At 26.0% G+C, this 9,752-nt stretch overlaps 1 protein-coding gene across 1 annotated transcript; it reads right to left on the bottom strand.

The window, feature by feature from the left end:
- Window positions 1–1,292: 1,292 nt before the first annotated feature.
- Window positions 1,293–9,193, bottom strand: LOC145828682 (lactosylceramide 1,3-N-acetyl-beta-D-glucosaminyltransferase A-like). Its single transcript, XM_082936436.1, has 2 exons — window positions 8,263–9,193; window positions 1,293–1,396 (listed from the first exon to the last, which is right to left on the bottom strand). The coding sequence occupies exons 1-2, from the start codon at window positions 9,191–9,193 to the stop codon at window positions 1,293–1,295; spliced, it is 1,035 nt and encodes a 344-aa protein (XP_082792562.1).
- Between the last annotated feature and the right edge of the window lie 559 nt (window positions 9,194–9,752).

Genomic DNA, 9,752 nt, shown 5'->3' with positions numbered 1-9,752 from the left:
CTGTCCAATAATTAAGTTACAGTGACATACATAAAATCACAATGACTTAAATTAAATATATATTGTATATAAAAATTAAAAAAATAATTGATTGTTATTTTATAAAGTAGCAGTCGGGTGTTTAAATTAAAGATCCCATACAGATATTTTAAGTATTTAATAATTAAACTGTGTTATATATGAAAGTTAAAATGTAAAACATAAAACAACAAGGTGGTCATATGCTAAGTATAAACCTGCAGTAAAAAGACCTCTAGCTCTATTGGGCGTAGTAGGTAAAAAAAAACACGGTTTATCTGTGATTTGAATACAGGCTTCCATTTAAACTTGGAACTTAACACATAAAGATGTGAAGAATTATAGTCGGAGGGTAGAGTGAATATAAGAAATGTCGGATAAAAGGAAGTGTCATGTGTGAAGTAAATATATAAATAATAAATAAAACTATATTTTACTTATAATTGTATTAATATATATTAAGTGAACGTGTGTGTTTTTATGTGAAAGAGGAATGAAAAATATGGAAGGTGAGAAAGCGCCAAGGTGTTATTTGAAGAAAAGCCGTCGGTTGTGTACACAGTTGTTTGAAATATCACGTCTTTTGTTTAGTAATTGTTTGCTATCTTCTGCTAAAATTGCCATTTGTTTAAGATTGCATATTTGGCAGATCTTGCTCGCGCTACTGATGTTATTGTTGGCGTGGTGAAGTATGCTCCATTCCATTTCTGGTTTGGTTCCACACCAGTCAAAATACTGCCAAACGAAATCTGACAATCTTGTGCTATTCTTTTTATTTACATGCTTAAAAGTATACTTATGCCCGGTGTACCTATCTTCAAAATGACCTCCTGTCGAACCAATATACACTTTATCCTTATTGTTATCATTATTTTTGTTATTATATTCACTAAGCTTACATTTAACACGCATCTTATACACGACATTTTTAATTAAGCAGTAACCATGTAACGGACAGAATAATTTCAATATCAGTAATATCAATTTCAATGAAGTAATTAAACGTGGTTTTAAATTCTAGAACAATGTAAGTAAAAAAAAGTAACTGTCGTAAGTCGAATAAACTAAATCGTCCGTTACATAGTTACTGCTTAATTAAAAATGTCGTGTATAAGATGCGTGTTAAATGTAAGCTTAGTGAATATTATAACAAAAATAATGATAATATTAAGGATAAAGTGTATATTGGTACGACAGGAGGTCATTTTGAAGATAGGTACACCGGGCATAAGTATACTTTTAAGCATGTAAATATAAAGAATAGCACAAGATTGTCAGATTTCGTTTGGCGGTATTTTGACAGGTGTGAAACCAAACCAGAAATTGAATGGAGCATATTTCACCACGCCAACAATAACATCAGTAGCGCGAGCAAGATCTGCCAAATATGCAATCTTAAACAAATGGCAATTTTAGCAGAAGATAGTAAACAATTACTAAACAAAAGACGTGATATTTCAAACAACTGTGTACACAACCGACGGCTTTTCTTCAAATAACACCTTGGCGCTTTCTCACCTTCCATATTTTTCATTCCTCTTTCACATAAAAACACACACGTTCACTTAATATATATTAATACAATTATAAGTAAAATATAGTTTTATTTATTATTTATATATTTACTTCACACATGACACTTCCTTTTATCCGACATTTCTTATATTCACTCTACCCTCCGACTATAATTCTTCACATCTTTATGTGTTAAGTTCCAAGTTTAAATGGAAGCCTGTATTCAAATCACAGATAAACCGTGTTTTTTTTTACCTACTACGCCCAATAGAGCTAGAGGTCTTTTTACTGCAGGTTTATACTTAGCATATGACCACCTTGTTGTTTTATGTTTTACATTTTAACTTTCATATATAACACAGTTTAATTATTAAATACTTAAAATATCTGTATGGGATCTTTAATTTAAACACCCGACTGCTACTTTATAAAATAACAATCAATTATTTTTTTAATTATTATATACAATATATATTTAATTTAAGTCATTGTGATTTTATGTATGTCACTGTAACTTAATTATTGGACAGTGCTTTGTAAGCTTAATAACAAGTTTTTTTTTGTGCTTTGTTTTCTAAAACTTTAAATTTTTACATTTAAACTAAATCTGCTTCCTAATGGTATCTAACTTTGATTTTGTTATAGTTTTAGATTTAATCTTTACAAACATTTAATATATAAAACACACGTTATATCAAGTTCTTGTGTCTTTTATTGTCTTCACCGTTGAAAAATTTTATTGATACATTAACTAATGGTTCTTGTTTCATTTTTATTCAAAATAGATTACACACTACTTTTCATATTAAAGCACTTTACAGCTTTCCCAAATAAAAAGACTAAATCAACCAACTTTATAATGTAGATTAAATAGCTGTCTTAATCTTCATATACATCGTGACGTAATTATTGGATGTATTTTATTCGATCATTGACAACAGTAAAATAAATTTAAATCGGTATTTCTTTCCATTAAAGTAATAGGTTTGTTTATATTATGATTTATTGTTTCGTTGTGTATTTTAGTTCACTTTACTTAGTTTAGACTTAATAATTACAAATACTATATAGTTTTATAACAGTCGGATTTAACTTTAAGTATTTTACCTATAATTAACTGTTAACCTGATAAATTATTTTATTTTAATGAAAACATGTATACACCTACTTTATTCTCACGGCAAACGAAAGTCCGGACTTGTTCTGCAGACTTTCGCCGATTTTGTTGATTCTACTTTATTCTATGCTTCTTTTCTTACATTACAGTAATTATTTTTTTACAGAACCCAGTTGAAGTGTGTTGATTAACACACAGAAACATATGTGGTACAATAAAGAAAGATTACTGTATAATTTGTTTTTATTAGAAAACAGAATACTGACTTAATAGCTATTATTTCAGTTCATTAAGTTAATGCCACTGTAATTATAATAATTACAAAAAAATTACGTTTTTCTTGAAACGAATAAGCAAAAATTTTTAAGTTATAAAAATAATGATACTAAACATTCTTTACAAAACAATGTTCCATAAATTTTCTTGTAACAGTTGATAGTTTTTTTTATGCTTAGATTTAATTACTATTTTAGTATCAAAATACTAAGCGTTTCTTTTTTATTTAAAGCTAAAAGTTTTGAATATTTCTATACACAATTATTAAAAGCAGAATATTAAGTTCACCATTTTAGTAATTTGAAAACGTTATTTAAACAGCCTACGCTTTAAATGGTTATTTTAATGTCATTAAGTAGGAGGAGTAGGTTGTAAATTTCAAAACTGAAGTCTTGCGTTTAAAAGTTTCAATACTAGTCTAAACTATTAAAGTCTCTTGTGTAGCCTCAAATTAAAGTTTTATTCTTTAAAATATCAAAAATATGAAACATTAAATTTATTACAGTGTTTTTTGTCGGATTTAGAAAAAGTCTAAGTTTTTTATTAAATATTTTAATTCAATAAAACTGTTATTATATTAAATAAAAAAAAGTTTCTAATGTATGTTACTTTAATATATCTTCGAAAAAGTTTAACTGACAAGTATTAGCTTAATTAGATATTTAATGATTATATATACATTGGTTTAGCAAACTAATTTGATCGTATAGCATTTTTTTACTTGTCTTTTAAGACTTTGGAGTTTTAATCTTATATTTAACATTAGAATAATTTAATTTGCTTAAAGCTATAATTACTGATCTATTCAAAAATTTTAAAACATGTTATTTTCAAACTTTTTCAAGTACAAAACTTTTAGATAAATAAGCACTCTTATCAAAATAAATGTTGAAAAAGTAAGTCTTTAAAGATCACTTTTCACGAACTATTCTATATAGTTTGAATAACGTAATTAAGTACACACCCTTACTTAGGTTGAGATATAATTTAGGTTCCTAAGTACAAGTTAGTTAGTAGTATAATTTACTTAGTTAAGTACAATCTCTTATTACAAAAAAATACTTTTTAGGAAGTTTCAAAGCTGTCATGTTTATTTTTTAAAGTAGGTTGCTTCTTAGAATAGCTAAAACTTTTTTATTTTAATAAAAATCTTACTGATAGTATGAAATTACTGTCTTAGAATCTTTTATCTAGTACTTAACATTTATTAATATTAGTGTATATATATATAGGTTTTGACGTTGCAGTTACCATTACACTTACATACATTATCGTTTAACGCATGAGCTCAGGATAGCTTGTAGTCACTCAAAATATTTTTCTGTTCAAATAGTAGAAACCTTTTAATATTGTAAGAGTCACGCTTAAACCTTAGTTTTGGTGCAAAACTTAATCTTTAAAACGTTCAAACATCATTGCCAATGATAACATGAAAATAATTTTTATTCAGTACCCAAATCAGATTAAATCTTATCTTTAACAAAATAATAAACAAATTTTACTTTTAGTTACATAAAGGTTTTACAAAAGTATGAGTTACGTTCAATTTTTTTTTGTAGTTTTTATGCATCTATAGTACGTTTAAAATTTTAAACGACAGAAAGTCAAAAAAACTAATAATATTTAAAAGCATGCTTTATTTTTGTATAAAATGAAATTACTTATTGTCCAAAGCAATTGTTATTTTAAAGTTCTAGTTCAAAGATGCATCTAGAACAGTTAGAAAATAGAATTCTAACGACGTAAAACTTGTAATATTTATAACAAGACTGCTTGCGTTAGACTATTACTAGGCCTAGTAGTTACACCGTATGAAGAATTTAAAACTTCTTTTAATCATTTGATTGAGACAATTTTAAACAGTAATTTGTAAGCTAGATAAAAATTTTTTATTTTAAAGTAATAGCTCTTAGCTACTCATTACAGGGCAGCCACACACTTAAGATATTTGTTATTCTAGAAAACCTCAGGGAAACTCAGGATATGTTGACTTTTATTTTCAATTTCAGGATAACTCAGGGAATTTTTGATTTTTTATAAAAATCCCAGGATTGTTTTAAGATTTTTTTGGCAATTCTTTTATAGATCTATAATGAGATTTAGTTGATCCAGTTTAAATGTTTTGTAATTTTTTTAAATCAGATTAGTTCAAGAAAAGTATTTTTAATGACTTGAAAAGCTTATTTAAAAACTTTTACATTTCAATTAGTAATTCACTGGATCTAAGATCCGACCTGATCTTGGTTTGAAAATAATATTTGGATCTTAATTTAAAAAAAGATCCTGTAAAAATTTGTGGATCCGGTAGCTAAAGTACTAAATCATAACTTCAACTTCTAACAACTACTGAATAAAACTTTAGTACTATGTTTGAAAATTATTTATCGTGTTAAAAAAATAATTAAAAATAAAGTTAAAAACATTTTAAAGCTCGTAGAAGTCAAAACTAAAATACATTATTAAACTAAAGATCTTTGAGTTTTTTAAAAAACTCATTAGGCGTAAAAATACTCTATTAAACAATTTCACATTTGTGATGGAATTTCGATAGATAACTACAAGTAATTTTAATATATTTAATGGGTATTTGACACCAGACGTAAGTTACTACGCTTTAATTTATTTAAGTTTGTAAATTGACTTGAGTACCTAAGATAAAAATTATTTTTTTTTAAAGATATTTTTAGAGTTTGAAATTTAAAGTTTTTGTTTAAGTTAACTAATAGTATTAAAAGTTTATGTTGGATAATCTGCTACTGGCTTTAAACTTTGCAGTCATGCGTTATTAATTTTTACTATTTTTTATTAAATTGAACAAACTATATAAAAATATTCAAGTTGTATTAAGACTTTTTTTACTAAAATAGGTTTTTAGATCAACCATTAAAAAATGGAATTGTTATCACTTTTTTCAAATATTTGTTTAGTACAAATTGTTATCGTTAAATATATAGTCGCAAGCCGGATTTATATGCAGGTTGTCTACCCTTCCTCTATAACAAGTTGTTTAATCTGAATATGAATAAATCAGAAAATTTTTAACCGATTTTTCTTAACTTATAAGTAGAACATAATCACAACTTAGGAACGGTCAACGTTAGGCTCATTGACTGGACGTAGCTTGCTAAGCATAGGGTTATACGTTATTCTTACCTGGTAACAAACTTATGTAAAGCAACTAACATTGAGATTTCTAAACACTAATTTGATTTTTCGTACGTCATAGAACTTAAAAAGGATTGTTTCAATTTTAAAGATAAAACTTTGATTACTACGTCCAGCCCGCAAAAGGCTTTTCTGGTAAATATGACCCGTCAACTAAAATATTTTTACATTTTAATATAGGATCTAAATATAAAATTAAGAAGTCTAGTTTACCTTTCAAGTTTTCAAACATCTAAATTTACTGAACCGAGGTCTGAATTAGTTCATCCAATAGATAACTTGGTTAAACTTTTTATATGTTTTTTTTTTATATTACATAATTGTTAATGATATTATAACTTTTTTAAACATGACATAATTTACAATTATTGATATTGTGCAAAATTATAACTCTATTTATAAAAAATAGTTAAATTTCATTAGGATGTCTTAGGATTTAAAAAAGTAGATGGGAAAATTTATCTGTCAAATTCCTCTTTTATAGTTTGGATTAATTTTAAAATGCAGAGGAACTTTTTTTTAAATTATAAAAACGTATTGTTGAATTAATTGTGTTTAAAAGATAAACAAAATCGGTAAATTGAAGCAAAGATATAAACTTTAAGCAATATGAAATGCAGTACAGTGCTTATTCACTTATCCGGACAGTTTCGGTCAGAAAAAAACTCAAAAAAATTTCAATAGTAAACACAAAAATTCATTCAAAAAGTTTCGCAACTTTTTAAATTCCATGAGTTTTTTACTGAAAAACGTAGGAAAAACTATAAAACAAACGTCTATTATTTCTTATTTTAGTAAAACTCCCAATAAAAAACTAGTTTGTTAGGAGTGATATGTTTCCGTTAAATTGACTTTAAATATAGTCTAAGTTTCTCGTTTTCTTTCTGTCTGTTTTTTTTTTTCTTTGTTTAAAAAGTTTTTTTTTTTTTTTTTGAAGAGATAGGTTTACATTTTTTTTGTTTTTAAAGATAAATTTAATTTATTATTTTTTTAAACAAAAGTTAATTTTTTCTTTAATTAATAGTTAGGGCAGGTGAAATTGCAAATGATGAATTTTACTTGCTTGACCCTCAAAAAACATATATAGTTGCAGAGGGTTAGTAAGTCTGATATTTTTCTACCTTAGAAAAATAAATCAATTGACCTTAAGTTTAGCTTTTACTATTTATCACTTTATTATATATTACTCACAATTACTATGTATTTGTTTTTACCATAACACTTTTATTATGTATTGCATTATATGCAGCAGATATATTATTGAATGAAAAAAATTGATTTTTTGTACTTATCCTGAATTTTGGTTATCCGGACACGTTTACAGAAAAATCTTGCCCAACGTGTCCGGATAAGTGAATAAACACTGTACTAATACTTTACTAAAATGAAGTTGAGCAATGTTTCTGTTAGTTGGACAGCTGATGCTCTGCAGTTTTAAAATAAATACAAACTTTTCAATTTCGATTGAAAGTTACTATTAGTACCTTGTTTGTATTTTATAACTTACGTAACTCAACTGTTACTAAAAATAATATATAAAGCTAAGACACTTATTATAGGTATTTTAATCTATTAGTTATAAAATAGAAAACGACAAATAATAAAGTTCTCTTGATAAGAAAACTATTGGATAAAAAAAACTAAACTCATCTCTAAAGTCTGAAACTAAAAATATTGTAAACTTTATTTACAAATACTAAACAGTCGATTAAAACAAAAAAAAATCTTAACTTTTTTTAATGAAAAATATTTTTTTTAATTAAAACAAAAAAACTAAACGAATTTGAATAAAAAAAACTTTCAATTTAAAGAAGAAATACCTAGTTTTGGGTATTAGATTTTAAAAAGGAAAATTTTGTAGTACAAATCATTTTATTTAGCTCAAACTCGACTCAAGTAAAGGATTTTTCTACTAAAAACAAAGTATCATAAATATGTATAAATTAATTGCTTAAAACTGAATAAATTTTATAGAAGTTTGATATATTTTACCAGCTAAAAGGTTTATAGAAAAAAATAATCATAGTACATAATTAAGAAAAAAAAAAACTTATTATGCTCAAAAATATTAACAAGTAGGTTTTTAATAATTAATTATTTTTTGTTTGCTTCTTCTTATACTAATTTTAAAAACTCAGTAACTAACAGTTTATTTTTTGGAACTTCATTACAGTGCGAATAGTCATATCTATTGAAATCTTTCCAAAACTTCCATAGTTCCAAAAGTGACTTTTCACGAAAATAAATCAAAAACTGCTTTTTCACATTGCACATAGAGTAGTCTGACTTGAAGCCCCACATCTTAAACCTTCTATCATGCATCGGTTTCACTCCAGCAGCTTCCATGAGAGAGCCACCAAAAGCATCATCAATTGGGTGAATTTTCAAAAACAAACTCGCGTTGAAAAGTCTTTCAATAACTAGACTGCTGTAAACCTGACCAGTTCCAGACAGGTATTTGGGATAGTATTCGTGTGGGTATAAATTATAGGGCATGTAGTATTTACTTAGTATGTTATGAACTCTTTTTTGGCTTCTCATGACAAATCCAAGGGCAAGATTTTTTGCTTTCTCAACGCTTAGTTCTTGTAGAAACAGAACAATACTTTTTACATTTAGAAACACATCATCATCACCTTTATAAACAAAAGGAACGTTCCGGCAGTTTTTTAAAAACCATTGCATGAATAACAGGTCTTTTCTAGTCAAGTTTCTGAGCTCTTCATCAACATCAAACTGCAGTAGATCGTTATAATGACTCAGTTCTTCATTGAGGATAAAACTTTCAGGGCCTTTTCTGCAATTTCCTATAACAAAAACGATTTTAACTGTAGTTAGAGTTTTGTCTTTTAACCAAGTCTCATTGCCCCAAGTTTTTCTTATTAAGTTTCTATTTTTAAAATTGTTACAAGCTGATCTTACTACTAGAAGTAGAAATATTTCAGTATTTATATAACTTTTTGTTGTGTTTATGTAAGCTTTACATATATGTGAAGGATCTTGAAGTGTTTCAAAATCTCTTTTTTGTGAGTATTCAAAAATTAGAATACTTGAATTTGGCCTGTATTTTAGGTCAAGTGGTAAATTAAGAAATTCATCCATTGAACTTAATCCATTAATCTTGCTTCTTCTAGAAAAATTCTTGGTAAAACTATAAGACTTTAATATTTGTGATAGTATGCCTGAGTAGGAAGCAAGTAGTGCTAAAATTAAAGTTGCTAAAACTACTGAAACAAGCACAGACATCACTAACTTTAAAATGCAAATTTGTTTTAAATTTTCACAAAAACTTAAATTAACTGAAGATTTTCTGAAAATAAATGAAATAATAAGTTTGTCAAACTTTAGCTATAAAAATTTTATAAACTAAAAAAATTACTTTTCAACCTTTAAAATATTTAATAAATAAAATTCTACCATAGTTGTACTACTTTTTTCAACGTAATAATTTACTTATAAGTAGTTTAAAAAAACGTAAGCAAGTTATTAAAGTTACAATAATAAATAAATATTACAATTTATACAAGGTACTACTTTCAATAAACAAACTAATATTGATTTTTTTATCTATTTAATACAAAAACAAGCTTTAAAACATCCAAATAAAACATATGTTTTAGTTCAACTATCTATTTAAAAAACTTTAGGGCAGGTATCTTTT

Source organism: Thalia democratica, chromosome 2, assembly GCF_965202585.1.
Source record: "Thalia democratica chromosome 2, ktThaDemo2.hap1.1, whole genome shotgun sequence".
Classification (NCBI taxonomy): Eukaryota; Metazoa; Chordata; class Thaliacea; order Salpida; family Salpidae; genus Thalia; species Thalia democratica.
The sequence above is the reverse complement of the archived record's forward strand: the minus strand, read 5'-3'. Positions and strand labels throughout refer to the sequence as shown.

Bases quoted from the DNA above. Each gene is read 5' to 3' on its own strand.
- LOC145828682 (XM_082936436.1), bottom strand. From the start codon at position 9,193: ATGGATGAATTTCTTAATTTACCACTTGACCTAAAATACAGGCCAAAT. The intron at 1,397-8,262 runs GTAATGAAGTTC...CATATTTGGCAG, and splicing joins TAGATATGACTATTCGCACT to ATCTTGCTCGCGCTACTGAT.